This window comes from Mastomys coucha, unplaced genomic scaffold, assembly GCF_008632895.1.
Source record: "Mastomys coucha isolate ucsf_1 unplaced genomic scaffold, UCSF_Mcou_1 pScaffold20, whole genome shotgun sequence".
Lineage (NCBI taxonomy): Eukaryota > Metazoa > Chordata > Mammalia > Rodentia > Muridae > Mastomys > Mastomys coucha.
Genome location: NW_022196903.1, coordinates 120,654,127 through 120,677,986, shown reverse-complemented (window position 1 = coordinate 120,677,986; position 23,860 = coordinate 120,654,127). Strand labels below are relative to the sequence as shown.

General features: G+C 48.9%; 1 protein-coding gene across 2 annotated transcripts in view; it reads left to right on the top strand.

Annotated features, from left to right (window-relative positions):
• The window catches only part of Prmt8 (protein arginine methyltransferase 8), an 83,208-nt gene that overhangs the window by 23,055 nt on the left and 36,293 nt on the right, over positions 1-23,860 (top strand). For both annotated transcript variants that reach the window (XM_031383532.1, XM_031383533.1), the window contains exons 2-4: positions 16,220-16,405; positions 20,469-20,624; positions 23,481-23,544. In XM_031383532.1, coding sequence (XP_031239392.1) covers positions 16,220-16,405; positions 20,469-20,624; positions 23,481-23,544 — 406 coding nt within the window. The remainder of the gene's footprint in view (positions 1-16,219; positions 16,406-20,468; positions 20,625-23,480; positions 23,545-23,860) is intronic.

The following is a 23,860-nucleotide window of genomic DNA, read 5'->3' as shown; positions in this document are numbered from 1 at the left end:
CAGCTTTTCCTGAGCTTTCTTCATCTCGCAAAGCAGAAACATTATAGCCCTGACACTACACCTCTCTCATTTCTGCCTAGCGTCTGGCAGCCACCATCCTTCCGTCTGCCTTAACTGTATTGATTGCTCCAATGACCCAGAAGGGTGGACTGGTACGGCATTTGGCATCTGCGACCGTCTTAGTTGACAGACCTTGGTGTGCTCAAAATTCCTCTGGTTGTGGCATTCGTTGAGGTTTCTTTCTGACTTTCCTGCTTTTGCTTTTGATGGTGCTGGAGATTAAACTCAGGGCATTCCACACGCCAGGTAAGCCGTCTGCTATGGAGCCACATCCCTGGACAAGATTCCCTTCCATTTAAAAGCCAAATAACATTCCATTGAATGTGTGCATCAGCAGGCTCTTGGTTGCCTTTCATAGTTTGGCCGTTGTGAATGATGCTAAAGCGAACACGGATGCACGCACAGATAGCTCATTCAGAACCAGCTTTCAGTTATTCTGAGTGCACGCCTAGAAATGATCCACTACATTATACATAGTTCTATTTTTAATTTTTTTTTTTTTTTGAGGAGCCACATGCTATTCTCCATGGTAGCGAGACCATCTCCCTTCCTCACCAGCAACACACAGGGTTCTCAGTCCCATCACTGCTTGCCATCCTCAGTGTGAGAGTAAATCATTGCAGTTTATTTTGCTATTCCTGGGGGTTCATCCTGGTGAACCCCAGGACCTAGCTCATGCTGCTTGAAGGCTTGACCCCTGAGCTGCAGCCCCTGGTGCATTTTGAGTCACTTTCACCTAAATGATCTTGTCGGGTTTTCCTTGATATCTTTTGTAACATTTTTAAAGATAGACAAGAATATAGAATTGCAATATTCTCTTGGTAAAACTGGCCATCGTGTAATGATTTTTATTCCCTCCTAATGTTATTTACTCTCAAGTATGTGTTGCTAGTAGCATGGCTTCTGAGCTTTGCTCTCATTGGCATACCTTCCTCATCCCTTCACTTTCAACACTTTCAACATATTTTTACATTAAAATTCACCTTAAGCAGGGAAACACTTGGTTGTTTTTTAAAATCCATTATGACAATGTCTGCCTTTAAAGAGAGCAGTTTCAACCATTAACGTTTAGTGTAATTGTTGATGCAATAAAGTTTAAGTTTTTACCTTGCTATTTGTTTCTTTGTCACCCCAAGTCTCCCTTTTCTGCCTTTTGGGGAGACTATGTAGTCTATCTGTTTACTTTCATACAGTGGTCATTTTAGGGTTCACAGTTGCCTTAGGGTTTCTATTGCTGTGGTAAAACACTGTGATGAAAAACAACTTATTATTAGTATGAGATCTTAGGAACAAACAAGAAAGGAAGTTTATTTTAGTTTACACTAAATACAGGTCATCTCTGAGGGAAGTCGGGGCAGGAACCCAAAGCAGAAACCTGAAAGCAGAAACTGAAGCAGAAGGCATAGAGCAAAACTTCTTACTGGCTTCTACTGACTGCTTTTTTTATATATCCCAAGCTATCCAGCCCAGGGGTGGCACCACCTACAACATGCTGGGCCTTCCTACATCAATCACTAATCAAGAAAATGTCCCCCATTGGCTTGCCTCCGGGGCAGTTTCATGGAGGCATTTTCTCAATTGTGGTTCCCTCTTCTCAGATAATCACCACTGTGTCAAGTTGACAAACCAACAAAGACAACAAGGACAGTTGACCCTTTGTCAACCTGACACACCACTATCCAGCCATAACTTTCTGTTTTTTGTTTGTTCCTAAGATCTCATACTAATACTGCTATCACAATATAAACTATTCTGACTTTTAAAACTCTGAAAGTCTTTAAATTTTCAACACTTAAAAATCTCGAAAGTTTGAAGTTGTTCTAAAGCATCCAAAGTCTCTCTTAAAGTCCAAAGCCTCTCTAAAATAATATCTAAAGTCTCTAAAATATCCAAAGTTTCCCCCAAACTCCAGAGAGTCTTTAAAAACTCAAAGTCTCCCTAAAAGTTAGTCTCTTGCCTCCTAGGAAGATCAAATAGGTTACACACTTTCTTGCTCCAAGAAGTAACCAGGGCATAGTCACAGTTAAATCAGAGCAAACCCAAAGTTTAGCTTTGCAAAACTCAGAAGCTGATGTCTGGAACCTGCTCACAATCCTCCAGGCTCCAAAGAGTTTAGGTAGTTCCTCTTCAGCTCTGCCATCCACAGCACACACAACTCATAGGCTCCGAACAGCCCCACACCACCCCTGCTGCTGTCCCGGGAGTTGTCTTGGCTGGCTGTTCCGTTGCTTGTAGATTCTACTGGATTCTCTTCGGGGACTCCAACCCTGCTCCAGTCTCTCTTCATGACTCTTTCAGTCCTTGAAGCTGCCCCTTCATCAATGGCCTCTCACAGTGCTAAGCCTCAGCTGCTCTCCATGACCCTTTCATGCCTTCAAAATCATTCCTAGAGAGACTCTTGTACATGGCCAAGTTCAACTGTCTCTATGAAATGCAGTCTTGGTCCCCTCTGGGACAGAACTACTGTGTGCTAAATCTGAGGAGATCATCCCCAGACTTCATCCCACAAAGCTGGTCTCTTCTTAATCCCTGCCAGCTTCTCAGAGCTGGCTACCCAGCAGCAGCCATTTCCAGTAAAGCATATTTCAATTCCGTGGTGCTGCTCCCTTGTTAATCACTGCTGATCCTTCAGTCCCAGATGACCAGGATTACAGATTCTTAATTTTAAAATAAATCACATGAATGAGAGCTGGAGAATTGGCTCAGAGGTTGAGAGTATGTGTTCCTCCTGCAGAGGACCTGGGTTCAATTCCTCGATCGTCTGTAACATCAGTTACCAGGGAATCAGACTCTGTTCTGACATCTAAGGGCACGGGGCATGCATGTGACTCATAGACAAACATGCAAGCAATACACACAGATAGAATATAGGAACATCCAAACAATGGAAACTAAAACCAAATCACATTACCAGTCCCGGTAGAGTCTTTGAGGTTGCCCCTCTCAGTGGAAGAACTCTCAAACTTCTTTCGGAGACTCTACAAGCCTTGGTTGGCTCAGTTTTTCTGTGTTGCTTTCCATTTTCTCCAAAGCTACCACAAAACAGCCTGTAGAGCTCCACGTACTCAATGGCTTCTACAGCCCAAACTTCAATCTTCCTAAAGATAAATGGTCTCATCTGTAATGACCTGGTACCAATTTTGTCTTAGGTTTCTATAGCTGTGATAAGACATGACTAAAGAAACTGGAGAGGAAAGAACTTATTTCATCTTACACTTCCAGATCATAGTCACTGAAGGATGTAAGGGCAGGAATCCAAGGTAGGGACCTGAAGCAGAGGCCATGGGGGAGTGCTGCTTGCTGGCTTGCTCCTTATGGCTTGCTCAGTCTGCTTTCTTATACAGTGCTGGACCATATACACAGGAGTCCATCACCCACAATGGACTGGACACTCTAACATCATCACTAATTAAGAAAATGTCCCCTAGGCTTGCATACAGCCAGATCTTATAGAGGAAATTCTCTCAGTTGTGGTACCCTCTTCTCAGGTGACTCTAGGTTGTTTTAATTTAACAACAACAACAACAAAAGCCAAACAGGGCAACAGTATATACTCTAAAAACATATATGTGCTTCTGGGGAATATTGTAACATGCATGTCGCAGGATTTGCTCCTAACTGTAGATGTTTTGTGCAGTGTTTTTCTGCTTCTTTGAAAGTCCGATAACTTTTTACTGGATGCCAAACACTATGGTTTTTTTGCTGTTGTGGTTGGGTGTGGGTATTTTTAGGTATTTTGTATTGGGGGGTTAGCAATGAAACACTCTCAGTATTCATAAACTATGAACTTTCCACCATTGGTTTGGAGGGACAAGGAGCTTTCCAGGCCTTGTGAACACTGCAGATTAGTAACCCTGCCCACTTGGGGCGTCTTCTCTTGGTCTTATGTGGTCCCTTCACGTTCTCAGTGTGCTCTGCCTTGGCAGAGTCCTTGGGAACTCTCAGCAGAGCTGCACATTCTCTGAGGAGTGTGCTTCGCTTTAGGAGCTCTTGCCTTGCCGGCATCAGGGTCTTCACCTCCATCTCTCTCAGCAACATAGGTCCATCAGCTTTGCCTAGTGTGGACTCGTTTCTGCTGTGCTTAGACACGTCTCCCAGACCACACTGGGACAATCCATCTCTCAGGCTTCACCTTTCCCATTGCCTGGTGTTCAGTAGCATGAGAACTGATATTGCTTTTTTTGAGACGGGTCTCATTCTGTATCCCTGGTCAACGTGGAACTGTATATAAATCAGACGGGTTCCATCTGCCTCCTGAGTGCGCCAGCGCACTGAGCCTAAACCTTTTGTTTCTTTTGTTTGTTTGTTTGGTTGGTCGGTTGGTTGGTTTTTCGAGACAGGGTGTCTCTGTGTAGCCCTGGCTGTCTTGGAACTCACTCTGTAGACCAGGCTGGTCTCGAACTCAGAAATCCACCTGCCTCTGCCTCCCAAATGCTGGGATTAAAGGCATGCACCACCACTGCCTGGCCAAACCTTTTGTTTCTTATGTTTCATTTGCCTTTTTAAATAGTTGTTGGGATTGTCTGGGAATGCTTTAAAAAAAAAAAAAAAAATCGAAAGTTTGTGTTCCCGCTGGCAGATTTCTTTCCTCTTCAGTGTGAGCCAGTATAAAGAATATTCACATTAGATTCTTTGATGAAAGAGATCAACATCTTCTGCTGGGATTCCAGGTGGAAATATATTTATTTGAGGGAACTAGGCTTGATAGGATGGGGTGGAACATGTCTGAAGGAATCCATGAAAACCAGTAACTGTCTAAGCTTGTGTGGCCGATATCTGGGGCAGCCACATGAAATGTCTGTCTATATTATCACATAACCTGTAGTTCTTTAAAAAAAATTACCAAGGGCCAACATGATGATTTGCTGTCAATTTTTAAGACCCAAGTTTGTTCCCCAGGGCCCATATAGTTGAAGGAAAGGACCAGCTCCCACAAGTTGTCCTCTGAGATCTATGCATGCGTATCATGGCAAGCACCACCCCCACAACAACACACACACACACACATACACACACGCATGCAACACACACACACACACACACACACACATGCATGCACGTGCGTGCACACACACACTAAATTGTGGTAAAAATTAATTGGCCAGGTATCATGGTGTACCTTTAATTACAGTACTCAGGAGGCAGAGCTCTGTTAGTTTAAGGCCAGCTTGATCTATAATAGGGAACTCCAGGCCAGCCAGGGTTAGATCTTGTCTTAAACATAGTCAGATCTTGTCTCAAAATACAAACCAAAAATGAAAAACAAAAACCCCAAACCCAAAGACAGTAAAATCCAAGCTCTCAGTGTAATACCCAAACGATAGTGCCTGGGGGCTGTGAGGAGCCAGCTCCTGGGCTGAGCCAGCAGTGAGTCTCCTCTGCCTGTGCCACTGGAGTGTGAAGAGACGGTTGGAAAGGCCTAACAGATGCACTTGAGTCTGCACTTGAAGCCACTTGTGGTCTGTACGGATGGAGTTAGGAGGCTTAGTCAAAGCTAGCTGCATCTTTGAGATATTTGCCTCCTAGAAATGTCCTGAGATAAGACACTCCTGGCAAAAGCTCCTGAGTGCCGTGGACCCTCCAAAGAGATCTGAGCACAGCACTGCCCTCCTTTGGATGATGAGTGCCGTGGACCCTCCAAAGGGATCTGAGCACAGCACTGCCCTCCTTTGGATGATGCTCAGTTTTATCTTCCTTCTGGCCACCTCGCTATCTTCTCAGGTAGTGTCTGTTGTCTGGACCAGGCAGAGCTCATGGAGTGCAGTTAGCAGAAGGTATGTCAGTGGAGGTCTCACTGGCGAATGGCCATGCTGACTGACCAGTGTAAGGGCAGTGCCATCAACATGCCATTGTGTCCAGTGGGTCAAGGGAACCGGAGCCATATGAAATTTGTCAAAAAGTCTGAAGGGGCTCCTTCTTGGAGAATTGACAGCCACAGTCGTGGCACAGCTGTAGGCCAATTTCAGAATTTGGCCTAACCAAACTGAAGTGGGTGAAATTCAGGTGCCCCGGGGATCAGAAAGGTCTGATTTCCAGTGGTGGCCATTTCCTGCAGGGATCAGTCCAGAGAATCCAGTTCAGAGGATGGGTAGATGGGGGAGAGGGGGTGGGGGGATTGAATGAGCCCTCGGAGAGCAGACAATGTTGGTGTGTGTGTGTGTATGAAACAGTGGTCACAGCAGCACACAAAGGGCAGCCATGGACATTGTACCCAGTGCCGCTGAAGGGCCTGGGAACATCCAAAAATAGCACCATGGCATGAAGTCAGGTGGCGTGCCTGAACTGTCTCTCTCATGGTCCCATGTCACACTTGAGAATTTCCTCTACCTGTTGGCGCATTCGGAGTTTTTAGTCACCCTAGTGGCCCCAGGGAGGAGGCAGAATGCTTTATTATTACAAAGAAGTGGAAGCAGGAGAGGAGAGGAAACAGCTTTGGGGTGTTGGTTGATAATGTCAATGGCCTCCTAAGGCTGACCACACCAAAGTGAGGAGACTCTCAAGAGCAGAATCCACAGGTCTTGTGTCTGTGTAAATAGAAATCAGACACAAGACAGACCCCTCTGCTCAGACCCCAGCCTGAGAGGACCAGACTCAGGAGCTCAGTACAGACCCCACAGGGATGATGGGACTAAAGTCTAGAAGTGAAGGGGCTCCCTCACTCCAGCAGGGAGAATGAGAGCATCTCTGTGGTGTGCATCTGCCCAGAGTGGCAGAGGGGACGCCAGGTGAGCAGCAGGCTCCTTCCAGCCATAGTAGAGAGAGGATCCTGTTGCCCTGTGGAGGGGAGGGGGAGGAGGAGGGGATGTTAGCCTGGGAGATCTGCTTTACAAGCCCATTGAAGAGGAAGAGCCAGGAGCCAAGCATCCAATTAACCTGACATCGTTCGCAGCCCAAATATCTGAGGGTATAAGAGGAGAATGTAATATGTGGAGGCTTGGGAGAAAAGTGACTAAGAATGGAAAACAGCCCTGGTTTATTTAAAAAATAGGTCAGGCCCAACAAATCCAGGCGATGCTTTCGCAGCGGTTACTGATCCAGGAGACAGAGAGTGCTGTGTGGGAGCAGTGTGGTTTTGATTTGAGGCAGGCATTGCTGTTGTGCCACAAAGAGACAGCCAGAGGCTGACAGGAAGCACCGGGACACCATGCTCGGAACCACTACCGCCTTCCAGTCACACCGTGAGGAGTTCTAGTGAGTCAGTGAGGGATCCGTCCGGGCCACACAGCTCAAAGGTGATGGAACCCATCCAGTCCCCAAGCACCTACCACAGAACTAATGTGTTCCAGAACCTTCAGTTGTCTCTCTCCCAGGGTTCTGTGGCCTGTTCTGGCCTACTGTCAATTTTAGTAGCACCCAGGAAGCTAGTGCCCAGCTTCCGTGTTGAGGGCCATGTAGGAGCTCAGGGGCTTGGAGGGGCTGAGAAAGGCAGGCCAATGTCAGCATTCATGAGCGTCATCACCTGGGAGCTCGACAGGCTTGGAGGTTGTGGGGCTCATCCCATGAGTTCTGCTTCCACGCATTGGGGGCTGAGAGACTCCACAGGGCTGGTATCTAGAAACTGAACTGAATCACAGTCCGGGTTCACTTCCTCAGAACGGTGCTGATTAACCTCTCGGGAAAAGAGTGTTCCCAGCCAGGAATTCCGTGCCAGCAGATATCCTACTCCCTTCCTCTGAGGCTGACACTTCATTTTAGTGAATCAAAGGCTTACATATGTCACAAAGAACTCTTCTGAGCTTATCAGCCCAGTTGACCATGGTCTCTCCAGCCCCCAATCCCTGGAGAGTCGCTATTCTATAACATGCCAGGTGGTGAGGTACCCACGGGGACCAGCAGCTCTCAGACCAGACAGTACATCAGAATTCCCTGGGAGCTTTCTGGTCATAGACTGCTGAGTCCCACTGTAGAGTCTGGGAGAGTGGTATCTTGTGTTGCCCAAGAGCTTATAATTCTTATAAGCCGTCCCTCCCACCTCCCCCATGGAGGCTGATGCCGGTGGTCCAGGACTCCCCAGTGGAGGATGATAATGGTGGTTGGAACCCATACTCTGAGCATCACTACCCTTTGCACCTCGTAGCCCCTTCATCCAACCTGTTGAGTGCAGTGAACAGAGAGTAGTAAGTAGAAGCCAGCTTAGAGCGTGCCTGACTCCATGGTCACAAAACAGCAAGTGAAGAGGGGTAACAGGTTGTGGGGGACTGTGCTCCTACCTTCAGGCCTAGGGAGAGCATCTGGGGGTGGCTTTGCCTAGGCAACCCATTTAGTGGAAACATGAGGAAGGCTGCAGGTGACCGATCTTGAGCAAATCCAGTGTCTGGGTGGGAGGAGGTGACAGTAGCAGGCAAGGCTGGTAGTACCTGAAAGTCACCACCTCAGCCATTGCCCCTGACTCTTGGGGTTCTGGCAGTGAGTGAGACCAGCCTACCCAAACACTGCTTCCCTCCAAGCTCACAAACCACAAAGTTTCTCTCCTGTAGCCTGGGGGAACACAGACGCAGGACGGCTCATGGGAGGATGCACTCCGGCCACCTATGGTCTTGAAAGCTCCCTATTTCCAGCATGATCTTAGGAAGTAGGAATGGTCCAGAAATCCACCATGAGAGTGCGCTCCCTCTGTGTGGAACTCTGGTACCCCTATAATGATGATAGATGGCACTAGCACAGCTAACGGTTTATGCCATTATCATCGGCTCAGCCTCAGCTTAGATCACAGCCTCGGAAGTGTGTATGGGATGGCGGCATGAGGGTGAAGAGAGTGTCCTGGGGTGATTCTGGTGGTAGGACCAGATGAGAGGATGGAAAGGGAGGGCAACTGAGAGTGAAGACTTGACGAGGCCCAGGGCACCCCATTCACCTGTAGGGTCTTGTCTCCCATACTCTACTTCTTTCCTTCGGTGACAACCACAAGCCTCGAAGGCTGTTTGGAATGTGACGTTAGAAGTTCTCTTGGCATTTGGAGAATAGAGCAGGAGCAGGCTCCTGGAGTAGGCCTCTGTCTTCAGGGAGTGTTTGAATGCTTGGGCTAGGGCCATGAGGAGTCACATATAGCCCAAGGGACTCAGGTTGGCTTGGACTGCCGGGTGCAGGGGACACTGGCAGTTCTGTGTCCTGCAGCCTACCTTCCCCTTTCTCTGCTCCCCCTGTGATTTCATTTGTCCCCTCTCCATGCCTTTCCTGCTTCTAGCAGCTCCTGTTCCAGCTCACCCTAGACAGGCCTCAGTTTCTCCATTTGTACCCTGAAACCTGCTGTGGTTTCTCTCTTTAAACCCAGAAACCTGGGAGAAGTGTCTACCTGGCTCCTCTGAGGCATGTTCCCAGAGCTGCTCACTGACTCTCACATGGTTTCTGCACCAAGTGCTGGGCCTCCTTCCTGGGCTAGCCTGCCCTAGCCTAGGCAGCAGCTGGGTGCAGCATGGCATGGCTGGGCTGAGCCAAGCTTGCTGTGCTGTTGGCACTGACAGCATGGACCCTGGCCTTGTCGTAGATACTGGTTTACTGCTCTGTGACTTGATAACTCTGGACTCTTGCCAATAAGTCCAGAGCTTGAGAGCGTTAGGGTTTCTTTCCTTCTTTCTTTTCTTTTTTTCTTTTTTGGTCTGTGTAGTTCAGCACCTTGTCAAGCTGTTACACCTTCACTGAGCAATGTTTGCAAAGTGCTTAGTAGAATGGGCCCTCAATCAGAACTAACCATCATTCCCCCACAATCGCCTGCCATCTCCCTCCGTTTCTAGGTGGAGATAGGATTAAGTTGAAATGCCCCCCCATCCTATCCCACCTGGGGAAGTCCTACCCTCTCTGGAAGGACCCGTTCAAAACCTTGTCTCCAGAAATCACCTTCTTAGCCTTGGCAGACAGTGGGCATGGTTTTCAGCACACTGCGATCATAAACTGTGTGGAGAGAGTACCAGGAAATAGTGGAACCCTGAGCATCTTAGAGGAGGCAGAAATAAGTCTTGCAGGTCCCTTTGCATGCCCCAGGGTCCCAGCCATGGGCAGGACCAGATGAGGGCCTCTGTGCAGAGGCACTTTTCTTGAGCGGGACAGCTGTTTTGAGCAGATAGGGCCAGGGCCAAGATGGGCTCCATCGCGACTGGAAAACTTTATGGGAAAGAGACTTGGGCTGGGAGGTACACTGGAGCCTAATGGCCAAGGCTATGGGAGACAAAGGTGCTGAAGTTGGGGGTTAGTTGGGCTCTACACGACACTGTACAATCAAACCCTCCCGATTTCTCAGTCATAAATTCTACTAAATAGTTGGAAGAATGTTCCGGCGCCTCTTGGAGCCTCCTTCCTAGGGATGAGTGGGGCCCTCTGACCTTACAGAAATGACTACCAGAACCAATGGTCTATCTCCCTCCATGTTTCTAGAGCCACATGGGCAAGCAGCTGAGCCTGCTCCCTGACCAAGTTCCCAGAGCGAACCTTCATTTGTGGCTGAGCCATCTTTTGAGACCGCCTGCCTGCATTCCCCACTGTGGACCCCTCTGTCTCGCCTCTCTTTCCAGGCACACACAGTATCCTGTAGCTCAGCAGGCAGCTGTGGAAGGCAATGCCGCGACACCACATTCTGCCCACTCACCCCCAGACTCCGGGGAGAGGGCACACCTCTCTGTCCACAGGCAGCATGCAGGTCTCCTTTCAGGAGGCTAGCAGACGTCAGAACCAGGGACAACCTGGTCTTTGTCTCCCTGACTGGCTATTAAGTTCATTGCTTCCTCTGACTCACAAATTGCTTTGTCTCGTGAGTACAGCGGGAGCCCATGACAGACGCTTGGCTGTTGAGGAAAGGGACTCAGGGACCTCATGAAACAGAGAACCTTGACCAGGAGCAATGCTTGAGCAAGCTAGGAATTGCCTCTCCTATCCCTGTATTTAACTATGGTCAATATAGGGGACTCCTTGAGTTTGGGGCATGATGCTAGGCTGCCCTCCTGAACTCATTATCATTTGGTGTAGATGAAGGCACTGGCCAGGCTGCAGGAAGGAAGGCTCTGCTTTGCAGTCCCCTCGTTCAAGTCAATGCCTGGGTCACATGTCCCCAGAAGAAGGGCTGTCTGAAGATACATCTTCTCTCCTCACTGTCTTCCTGTTTCCAAGCCTGCTCCTCTGGGTCCCCTGAGCCTGATCGGGTCTTCAAAGGGTGGTGACGTTTTTCCTAGGTGTATCCCCCATTCTTTCTTTCTCTGTGCTCTCTCATGCGAGCCTTTACTTCACTCTTTCCTTCCAATGGCTCCCAAAGACAAGAGTCTCAGCCTCAGTTTCCCTCCATGGGTCTGGAATTGCATTTCACATTCATCTGTGATGTTAACGTCTGCTGCCTGCAGAAGTGGCGCCAGAAAGAATTAATTATTCATGACCCAGTCGATACCCAGTGACAACCGCTGCCAATTCCGGTGCCTTCCCTAAGTCTCCTCTCTTCATGCACCAGTGTGAACAGGTTTTAATTAAGACACAGCCACACAGTCTACTCTCCCATGTGTCCTCCCCAACCAACAGTTTAGCGTGCTCCCATGTTTGTGGTCTTAAACACTTTTCCTACACATTCAAGGGCTGCATATCACTCCATGGCAAGACGCTCACCACTTATTGTAATCAATTGTGTTTGGTAAAGCATCTATTGACTCTTGTTTTGGGCATCATGAAATTCCAAGAGCTACATACTCAGGATGATAAATACCTCTCTCCAGGTATTACATTTAAGGAAAGCAATTGTGGGTTAAAGGATTTGTGCTTTTTAATGCGCTTAATGAATTTTTTTTTTTTAACCAAACTGTCTTCTAAAAAGTCTTGACTTAATTACATTTCCACAAGACATGTATGAAAGTGCCTCCTCTCCTCCCCCTACTCCCTTCCCCTGTCCCAAAGAATCTTGCAAATGCAGAGATTGATCATCTGGAGGGATGAGGTAAGGTTTTGTTCTATTCTGAATTTAGCTGACCTCGGGCGGGTCTCAGCTGTGTGTTGATTGGCTGTTGGTCTTTATATGCGCATGAACAGATGAGAAGCTTCTTCTTCCCCATTAAGTTGGGGTATCTATGTCTTTATTACTGGTTTGGCAGCGCTCTCTTCGTAAGCACACGTTAACCTTTCCTTGCCACATATGTTAGGGTGTGCCTTTGCGTCTTGTAGAAGGTGTTTCTTGACTGGAAGCTCGTTCATCTCGTTTGCCTGCCATCTTTTCTTACATGGCTCAATGGCGTTCCAAACCCCACATATCCAAATGGAGATTCATTATTTCCCCCGCCCCAGTCTGCTCTTCCTGCTGAGTTGCTTATTTCTGTTAATGTCACCACTATTTTCCCACTCATCCAGGCTTGAAATGTGGACGGCATGTCGGCTTCCAGCTTCTGCCTCTTCCCCCATGTTCCAACAGTTGCCAACCCTATAGGTTCTATTTCTGTGCTGCGCTGGCAGGCAGCCCCTCCAAACACCCCAGGGGTTCCCATGTTCATTATTTCTTAACTGGACTTTGAAAATAACCTCCTTAAATTCCGCCACGGGCCCTGTTTTCTTCCTCATTCTCTCCAGCGCTCTACGGTCACATTCAGTTTCCAAAAGCGGTATCCAAACACAGGGATGTGGGACCCTGCATACGTGGAGCGCGGCTCTCCATTGTTTACTGTATTTAATTCCACCATCTTAGCCTGAGCATGACCTTTTCTCAGTAGACTCTTCTGCTTTCTCAACATCCTCTCCCCCATCAAGTTCACCACCTTTCCACCCCCTGTCCTTTTGGCTCCAACCACCGCTCCTCCTCTTGGAATTCACTCCCGTCACCTTTATCTTTCAAAACCCATTGACAAAGCTCCCTGTTCATGGCATAGCCAACTCTGCTAGGATTTCTTGACTCCCATTCGAAGGGAATTCACCTCTTTTGTGTTTGAGCCTTTTTTGTTGAGTGTGTTTTATTGAAGCCTCTGGGGAGGGTGCTAAAGGTCTCAGAGTCTAGAAAGCAGAATCTCTGGGCGACGCCTCTTCCCAGGTCCATTCCTTCTATACAGCGCCTCATAGCAGCAGGCGTTCAGCAGTTGTCTCTAGAATTCAAAGCAACTCATGTAGCTTAATGCTCAAATGCTCGGGGATTCAAGGCCACCGTGAGAAGGGCATACCTGTCAGTCCAGGGGCAGAACACAAGTCTCTGTTGCAGAAGGCTGAGCTGGGCGGATGAGCAGCCTTTGGGACTACCCACCGGCCACAATCACCTCTTTTGTCCTCATGACTTGTGGCTATTTAATCCAATGCCCTTCCCTTGTCCTTGGCCAAGCAGTCATTCATCCCATTGACTTGTATACAATGTGTGACATGTAGAAGCTACCTCTCAAGTTGACTGTGAAGATAGAAAGCCAGGAAAACAAGTCCTTGCCCTCAGAGCTGAATGACAGCTGAAGGGCGCTGGAAGCCCGTGACCTTGACATGCAAGTGACTGCACCAGCTGAGAGTTTTTCTCTCCTTAATGTATTTAAATGGAGTCAAGACTGGGGTCAACTATGTGCACAGCTGTCTTCAGCTCTGGAGGTGACTCTGCAGTCTGCACGGGAGTGTGCAATTGACATGATCTATTTTTAGCCTTCCAGAGACCGTGACCAACATCCCAAGCAGAGGGTGGACACACCTGCAGCATTTTAATGAGGCAGCCCCACTTGCCCGCCAGCCTGGCCTCTCCTCGACCCGAAGGCCTGTGCTGCTAAATTAGGAAGACTGCTGTTTCCTAGAGGTGGCAGCCCGCAGGCACTTAGAGAATGGGATATACTCCATGCCCCACACAGCTCATGCCTGTCTAGTTTCAGGCACAGGACAGTCTTGAGGCTATGCCTCATGGAGGAGTGTGGGTGATGTCACTTGTATTTCTCCATCTGCTCTGTTCCAGGGGTCATTTTCCCCCTTGACTCTAAGTCTGAGCTGACCCAGCTCATGGAGGGACAAATTAATGTGTGTGTGTGTGTGTGTGTGTGTGTGTGTGTGTGTGTGTGTTCTATGTGATCCTGAAGGCGGTAATAGTACTAGCAACAATAGTGAAGCCCTTATTGGATATATACTATGCTGATGTCTAGTGCTAAGAGAAACTGAGAAACTGAGTCTGGTGCTTTGACTAGTCTTTCAGAGAGCCTCTCTCTCTCTCTCTCTCTCTCTCTCTCTCTCTCTCTCTCTCTCTCCTGTGTGTGTGTGTGTGTACACGCACACGGAGCTCCCGTGCCTGTACATTCTCATACATATGTATGTGGGTGTACATACATTTGTAAGTCAGAGGTCAACCTCATGTCATTCCCTGAGAGCCATCTACCTTGTTTTTTTGTTTTGTTTTGTTTTGTTTTTGAGGTTTCTCTCTGGGTGCTGAGGTTCACCCATTAGGCTACTGTCTAGCCAATGAGCCCAACAAATCCTCCTGTTTCCACCTCCCCAGTGATAGGACTATGCCTGAAATTTTACATTCATAAAATAGAGTGTAAAATGGGTGCTGAGCTCATGCTTGCCCGGAAGGCCCCTTATATCCTGAGCTATCTCACATTCTTCTTGGAAAGTTTTATTAGGAACTTATTGAAGAGGGAGCAGAGATGTACTGGTGGTGTACAGCTTCCTAAGGCCACACATCCACGGCTCAGGACTGAATCCCAGCTGAAGAAAACCAGCCTTTTGGGAAAACCCACTTGGATATTTGCCTTGGGACTTCTTAGTGTGTGTCTTGCTTTGAGACCTTTTCTGTGCCTGGCATCTCAATGTGCACATTCTAGAGACAGGCAGTCCTCTGACGTTACTATACTTCATTTGGGTGACCTCTGACCTCCATCTCCATCCTCCCTTAGCCTGAGGAGTGAAGTCCAAGCAGCAGTGGTTGGGGCCTAGCCATCAGGTGGAGACCCAGAGAAGCAGTCTCAGGCAAGAGGTCAGCCAGTGTTGGGACTTGTGGTGCTGAAGCTGAGAATGATAATCTAATCTCAGGCGCTGAGGCGTAGTAGAACACAGAAGGGCCATATTTCAGGGTAGCAAGCCTGATGGTAGCCTGGTATGATATAGTGGGTAAGATAAATTCAGGGGCTTGGTTTCTGAAGCTCAGTCCTGTCCTGCCATTTGATTTGTTTTAATGAACATTTACTGCATGCCTAACATGCCCAGCCTTTTTCTAGGTTCTTTAAAAAAATTCCAATTTGTCTAACTTTCAGAGCCATCTTAAGACGTACGGGATATTTTATTCTCTAAGGCAGAGTGGAGTGGTTAGTAACATCACCTGATATTGCATGACTAAGGTAGTGGCCATTTTCCCACTGCTGTGATAAAATGCCCAAGGCTGGAGTGTCACCTGACATTGCATGACTAAGGTAGTGGCCATTTTCCCACTGCTGTGATAAAATACCCAAGGCTAGTACTTTATAAAGAAAAAGATTTCTTTAGCTTGTGGTTCTGAAGGTTCAAGAGCGTGGTGTTACCTTCTGCTCTGAGGAGAGCATCTTACAGCAGGAACATACAAGTTGGAAAAAGACAACAGGCTGGGGGTGGGTTATGACTTTAATCCCAGCATTGGGAGGCAGAGGCAGGTGGATCTCTACGTTCAAGGCCAGCCTGGTCTACAGGAGTTCCAGGACAGCCAGGGCTACACAGAGAAACCTGTGTTGTAAAACCAGAGGTGTGGGGGGGGGGGGTCGGGACAGAGACAAAGAGACAGAGGGGAAGGTCTTGCTTTTCATAAAGACCCACTCTGAAGTTAATTACTTTCATGTGCATGTCCCCTGTGACCTGGCCACTCTACCTCTTAAAGATTCCTCTGCCTCTCACCTCGCTATAATGCAGAGCAAGCCTTAAGTGATCCCTTCACGGATAAGCCATACCCAAACCACTGTTGTTTGAGAACCAGCTCCATCTCCCGCCTCCCCCCGCCCCCCCAACATCCTTCCCTTTGCTGAATGTTTCTTCCTGGTCCTGCTAAAGGATGATAGTGTTTGCCCATTTGACAGATCTGGAAACTAAGACCCAGATCAGTTTAGCCCACTCGGTTTGTAAGAACTGGGACTGAGGTCAGTCGGGGTCTGTTTGGAGCATCAGTAGACTGCTGTCAGTCATGAGGTCAAAAAGTCATTGCCAGTTAGCGCTAGGTTGGTGGAGGAAGGAGGCGGAAGAATGGAAGTCTCTGAAGCAGGACTAATGTGAGCACCTTCTCTCCCTTCAGGTGAGCAGCGCCCCCCCTCAACCCCCCCAGCCTGTCATTCCAGCCAAGCCTGTGCAATGCGTCCACCATGTGTCCACACAGCCCAGCTGCCCAGGACGGGGCAAGATGTCCAAGCTGCTGAACCCGGAGGAGATGACATCGAGAGATTACTACTTTGACTCGTATGCTCACTTTGGGATCCACGAGGTAATGCACCCAGCCAGGCTGGGGACCAGTGGGACAAGTGCAGCCCTGTAATTTTGTTCTTGTTTTTAGAGGAGGCAGAGCAGGTATGCCCAACTCTCTACCTCTGAAAAGTGGCCCTGAACACTGACCCTCCCTCCATGCTGTGGGGTCCCTTTGGGACACTCGTGGATAAGGCAGGGCCTGGAGCAGGGGAGTAGGTAGAAAGAGGCAGGTGCATGTGTATCCCATCTGTGTATAATCCCAGAACACGAGAGTTGAGGTGAGGTAAGAGAATGGTTGAGAGTTTGAAACCAGCCTGGGCTACATTGTGAGTTCCTGGTCAGACTGAACTACAAATTGAAAACAAATGAATGGCAACGAGTGTTGGGGGAGGGGCACGGAGCAACCGAGGGGTGCTTCCAGTTACTTGCTTCTGCTTTCCGGCCTGTGTCTATTGCTAATCGCCAGCCCCAGACACCCCGAGTAGCCTGCACATCACCAATGCTGGTGAAAAGCTGAAGTACTTGAAGCCAGTGTGGCCGCCTGGAGGTCACGACGATTCATTTGTCTGGGGTGGGGGTGGGGTATCTCCAGGGGCAGAGCTGAGGCTGAGACCTTGAAGCCAGACCTGCCTCTGACACTCTGATTCCATCGTTGGAAGTTCTCAGGTGAATGCCCCCCCACTCCTTCCCAACAGGGAAGTCTTGTAGCAGCCCCAGAACAGAAGCAAGCCTCGCGGCTATTATGGGTACAGGAGATGAGTTCCGAGTCACACCTCATTATATAATTCTCCAACATTGTCCCAAACTGCCCCCAAGACAGTCATTGTTGTCTGCCGATTGCCACATGCTGGGGATAGTTCTAGTCATGTCATCTGTATCTGCTTTACTCCATCCTGCGAACTCCGTGAAGAAGGCATCCCTCATCATCCGTAAGTGGAGGAAAGTAGTGAGGTGAGGAAGGCATGGATGTTTACTGGCTTTCACTGTGAAGATGTCCCTGCAAACCAGCTCCTGCAGCTCCCTGGCGGTGAGATGGTGTTGGAAGGTCTGCTTCCATCCAAATTGCCAGGCTGCTGCCGGGGAGGATTTTAATATCAGTAGTCAGCGGTTTTTAAGTTGTGAAGTGCTTATTGTGTACTGGGTGTCGTTCCAAGCATTTTGGATTATTGGCTCATTTACTCCTCAGCTCATCCTTATGCTGCCGTGGCTACTGCGTTCCCGGGTGATCCAAGGCCTTAAAACAGCCCGGTCCTTGTCCTAACTGTGGTTTTGCCTGAGACTTAGAGACCAGTGAAGACAGCTAGAAGTTCACCCTTCTCATTCTGGCTCAGAGATTCCATTTGAAACCGCCCTGTCACACACTGCCTTCCTTTGGTCAGGGGCTCAGTGTTGCCAGTCTGGGGAGGTCAGAGACCCTCTGTGCCATCTCCTGCATATGTGGCGAGGCTGGGCCTGTGGGGGAGGACTGAGGATCAGTGGTCTTGGTCCTGGAGGGGGCAGGTGCTTGCTCAGGAATGCGTGCGCTTCCTTGCAGCATCCTTGGGCCGGCTTCCCATCCAGTATTAATCCATGCTAAGGTTGTGTAGACTTCATGCAGCAGAAGGGACTCCTGAAAGTGTCCATCCCCCGTAGTGGACTCTAAAGGCCTGTAGCTCTGTTGTTCTCCCTCAGCAGACACTTGCTGTCAAGAGACACCACGACCAAGAAAACATTTATCTGGGGACTGGCTTACAGTTTCCCAGCAGGACGCAGACAGGCATGGTGCTGGACAGGTAGCCTAGAGCTCCCATCTGATTCTGAGGTTGCAGAGGTGGAGGGTGGGGAAGCACACCATGAGACTGGGCCTGACATGAACTTTTGAAACCTCAAAGCCCACTCCCAGAGACATATCTCCTCCAACAAGGCCACATTTCCTAAACCTTCCAAATGCCACCACCAATTTGGAGCCAAACATCAAATATATGAACCTATGGGACCACTCTCTTTCAAACCACCACACTTGGGAAACATATCCAGGAGCCGAATGGCTGGCCTGTCTGAAGCTCTCCGGCTGGGAACCAGCCCCAAGCACACTGAGGACAGCCTTTCCAGTATCTCCATGCTAGCTCTAATCTGTTCAGGACTTGACATCTCTGGCTAAGACTCAGGGCTTTCACATTGTCAAGGCTTTGTGTGTGTGTGTGTGTGTGTGTGTGTGTGTGTGTGTGCATTTTGAAACAGGACCTCATTATATAGGCATGTTGGCCTTGCACTTGTGGTAGCTCTCATGCCTCCGTCTCCTAAGTGCTGGGATTGCAGAGCTACCAAGCCTGGCTTTGTTGATTATCTACTGATAGATTGGAGAACAACACTATGGCGGACATGTAGGTGTAGGAGATTGGCCTGACCCTGTTTAGGAGAGAGCGGTCACCTGGACGCTAGACCAGGTACCCTGACTCAGGTGTTTTAGCAGAAAACCCAAACTTCTATGTGCCATATTGCAGACTAAAAGGGTCTACAGGTCACAGGTAACACCTCTCCCCAACACAGCCTTGCCATCCTTCTCATGGGGAAGTGCTTCTGCACCTCTATCTTCAGTCCCTCCTGTGGCTTCTGGGGCCATCTTCAGACTCCCCTAGGGTAACACACTGGTCTTTTAATAATGCCGGTGTGAATACACAGGTGGCCTTCATCCCTGTGATTGGCCTCCATTCCCCCCACCCCTCCCCAGTTTCTTGGATCACTGAATATGAAAGGAGACAGGAGCAGGAATGTACTGAATGACAGCTCTTTGCAGAGAGACCTGTGTTCCCCCCCACCACCCCCGTGATTTAGCAGCAGGGATCTGCTTATCACCAGAAGGCTCTCAAAGATGCTTTTCCTGAACACTCTAGGCAGAGCCTCCAGGTCCCAAGAGTGAGCAAGCTGGCTGTGCGGCAGTCCACCGATGATCATCGACAGGGTACTAAAACAATGGCGGTCAGAGAGCGGCTGAATCACAGTGTGGGTGGATGGACAGAGCATGGTTAGTCTGTAAATACAGACAAGACGGGTGGCAGAAAGAGTGCTATGCAAGAGACGATCCTGGGCCTTTCTGATCTTTCCATCCATAGTTTTACTTAGAGAGGACTTAAGAGGACAGGGCCAGGAGAAGGTGACCCAGAATTTCCAACAGAACCCAGAATGGGTGCTGTGAGATCTTCAAAAAGGGAGGTCACCTTCCAGGTCACCAAGAACCAGCCTAAATCACAGCATCTGTCCGCTGGTCAAAGTTGGGCCTGGGGCAGCAGCCTGGAGTACGGTTCCTTTCTGGGTATTTTTCCTGGGTTTCTGTCCAGATACTAACTTTCTAAGGCGTGAACCACAGAGTTGCTGGGAGCTGAAGGAAGACTACAGTTTAATGATTCCTTCTTGGCTCTCCTGTGCTGTACTCTACGGACCTTCCCTTGGGCTTTGGGAAACCTGGAGCTGGTCTGGACACAAACTTCTTATAACTCTAAGCTGTCTTTCAAGTAGACTTTTTTTTTTTTAAAAAAAGATTTATTTATTTATTTTGTGTGTATGAGTACACTGTAGCTGTACAGATGGCCGTGAGCCATCATGTGGCTGCTGGGAATTGAACTCCACACCTCTGCTTGCTCCAGCCCCGCTCCCTCTGGCTCTGCTCTTTCCAGTATAATACACTGTAGCTGTCTTCAGATGCACCAGAAGAGGGCGTCAGATCTCATTACAGATGGTTGTGAGCCACCGTGTGGTTGCTGGGATCTGAACTCAGGACCTTCGGAAGAGCAGTCAGTGCTCTTACATGCTGAGCCATCTCACCAGCCCAAGAAATCTGTAGCTGGTTGTGATCAAGTTGTTGTAAAGACCACTACTCTAGGACCAACCTCAAGTAGACTTTAAAAGCAACCTTAGTTTGGAATGAGCACAGTGACCCTTATGTACTATAGGATCCTCATTAACGACCCATTGACGTCGGTGGCTCCAGAAGTCGTTACTGGGATGATTCAGTTGCCTATGATCCAGATGTGCTTCAGGGACCCAGATGTGCTTCCAGATACCATGAGTCCCCTGACCACGTCTTTCTCTTCCTTCCACTGCAGGAAATGCTGAAAGACGAGGTGAGGACACTCACGTACCGGAACTCCATGTACCATAATAAGCACGTGTTCAAGGACAAAGTGGTTCTAGATGTCGGGAGCGGCACGGGGATCCTTTCCATGTTTGCTGCCAAAGCAGGGGCCAAGAAAGTGTTTGGGGTAAGCATGTCCCTCCCCCTGGTGTTGGTTTCTGCAGAATGAGTGGTCCCTGCCTCTAGCTTTTTCTGGACCTTTCTACAAAGACCCACACTGATTTACCTTTTTTCTACTTTTGTGGTCTTCCATGGAACCCAGAGCCTTGTACATGTTAGGCAGGCATACCACCAAACTAGATCCCCAGCCTCAGTCCATCTCTCTTGTTAGAGGAGCAGAGAAAATCAATCACAGTGCAGTTCCAATACCATGAAAACTATCACTACCATCGCTATCAACAGCAGCACCATTGCATCATTGCCACACCCCATCCTTGTTTCAGACTTCCTTCTCTCAAACCTCCTCATCAGCGTGGAACCCAGATGCCATGAATCTCAGTGACCTTGAGTCCATCTGGTGACCCTACACTGTCCCTTGCAGGGCTGAGACCTAAGTTAGTGCCAACCTTGGTGGGACTGAGCAGGGGACATTGTCCCTGGCCCCTGTGTCATCAGGGGCTACAGATACGTTTCTGCCAGGGCTCCTGCTTGATGCTTCCCAGCGGTCACACGGCATAGTCTGCCTGGTCATACGGCATAGTCTGCCTGGTCATACGGCATAGTCTGCCTGGTCATACGGCATAGTCTGCCTGGTCATACGGCATAGTCTGCCTGCCATAAGTGGCTCTGGTCCTGCCAAGCTTGACCAGCTTCTTTCTCGATAGCTCATCAGTTGCTCCTGTTCCAGGCTTCTCCTTTAACCACAGTCCACTGCTCTGGGGAAGGAGGGAGGTACTAACTTACTCATGGGGTACACCGGAAGTCATGGTCAGAGACAGGAAGTGGAGCAGAAACACAGGAGGAGGTAGGTATGAGGTGAGAAACAGGTTAGAGAGACTTGGAGGAAAGCAAGAAGAACATGGAGTAGAAGTGAAGAAGGATGAAGCAACTCATGAGAATAGAAACTGAGGAAGGGGAGGAAAGGGTACGAGCCAGGAAGGAAAAAGAGGAGCGACAGTCCACAGCTTGGCCCGTGGGTTCCCCAGGGTAGGCTGTGTGTATGCATGATGGCCCTGGACTCGGTCCAGCCTCATCCAGCTACCTGAAAGGGACTGTAGCCTGGGAGGCAGTTAGGATGTGGCCAGCTGTCTGTCTGGAGAGGCTGTGTTCTTTGATGCTAACCTCGGGAGCCCCATGTGCGTGGGGTGACAGGGTGTCAAGGAGAAGAAGAAAGGAACACTGACCACGGGGAAATGAACCCTGAAAGCCAACAGCCTGATAACCAAGGGAGGGTGGGTTCTCCTGGAGTGGAGCACAGCTGCTGGCATCTGTCCCTTAGGTCTCAGCTGTCCACTGGTTATTTCCAGCCCTAAAGCTGGACATTGGCAGAGGACGTCAGTAACCTCCCCAGTGACCCCTGCAATAACTTCTACAGACCCTTTGCCTTCTGAGTCCATTGCCTTAGCCCTCTTCGTCAGAGAGCCAGGTAAAGCAGCAGAATAGGTCTTGGGAAACACCCTTCTCCTCCCAGAACCCTCTGACAACACATCCTAAGCTTCTAACCCCTGGGGTGGGTCTTGACCTCTAACCATTCCCATGAAGCCCTGCCCTAACTGATGGTAATTTTGTCTCTCAAAAACTTTAGTCCCTTCTTAGATATTTTTGGAACTTGACAAGACTTCCAGGCAAATAGAGAATAGATTCTGTCAGACAAAGAAAGAGTTCGCAGCAGGGTTATGTGAGTCAGCCTTAGTTACTATAAGAAAATACCTGAAACTATCAATTTCAAAAGATGGAAGGTTTTGCTTGGCTCACAGTTCAAAGGTTCCATGTCATGGTCAGTTGGTTCCTTGGTTTGGGTTTACTTCCTAATGGAGAGGGAAGAGGAAGGGCATATGATCCTAATATCACATTCAAGGACATGCATCCAATGTCCTAACTTTCTCACCACGTTCCACCTCTTAAAGGCTCCACCAGTGTCAGTAGCACCAGCAGGCTGGGGATTGTGTCGTCAGCACAGGGGCCTTTAGGGAACACTTACCCACATCTGTTCAAGGGTTCAGAGTTAGCTTGTGTGTGTGTTCCTTGGTGGAAGGGAAGGTTAAGACCAGCCCAGAGAACTGTCCTGAACTTCTTTACCCAGGCAGGGCTTAGTGATGGGGTGTAGAGGGAGGCTCATGGTTACCCTACACCCTCCCTCAGAGGGTTAGTCTGTTCTGGCACTTTTCATCCCCCTCTCTGCAGGATGGTGAGATCAGTCAGCTACTCTTCAGTGTCCAGCATAGACACAGAGTTTCCACAGCTGGCTCTCCATCTCTAGGCAAAGTGGCCAATTTAGTAAAATGACACTGGCTACCTGGTTAGAGGGGACAGATTTTAGTTTTCTAGCTACCACAATTTCATTGTGTGGCTGTGGCCAAGATCATGCGTCTCTCTGGACATCAACAGTTTTCCTATCTATTCTGTTGGTTCTGTGTGCTTTATCAGATTACCACTACCATGGCAAAATACCTGAGATAATCAGCTTAAAAGGTACAAAGGTTTATTTTGACCCAGTTTCAGAGGTCTTGGAACATGGTTGTTGGTCCTGTTTCCGAGCCTGTACTGAGGCAACAGACCATTGTAGGATCATTTTGTGAAGCAGAGCTACTTCCCTTGTGGAGGCCAGAAAGCCAAGAGAGGATGAAGAGGAGGAACCGAGGTCATGTCTCCAGTTACCTCACTTCTTCTTACTAGGCCCCATTGCTTCCCAGGAGTGGCATGTGCTTGGTCTTTTCCTTGCTTAGACTTTTCCCATGAGCCTCTGGGGACTTTGAAGGCTCAGAGTTTGGCAGCCAACTGGGCTTTTTTAATCCCTGCCTCTTTCATTCTGTGTCCTTTCTAGATCGAATGTTCCAGTATTTCTGACTACTCGGAGAAGATCATTAAGGCCAACCACCTGGACAATGGTAAGGCCCAGCTCTGAGTCTTTCCACATGGCGGGTTAGTGGGTTGCACTTTCCAGTTCAGGTAGCATAGTTGGGTAGAGGAGGAGTGGAGAGCACAGAACATATGGTTTCGGGTAGGGAGGGACAGTTCATACAAGTTTTTCCTGGAGTGTGACATTGCCCTGTCGTGCTGGTCAGGTTACATCTGTCCCACCCTAGCTTTCAGCCAGCCCTGTCTGTAACTAAGTCCTTGTCACCATGCTCTCTGCTGTGCCCAGCTGTAGTCTGGCAAGTCTATAAAGTGGCAGTTAATGCTCTTCCTCTTCCTCATTCTCCA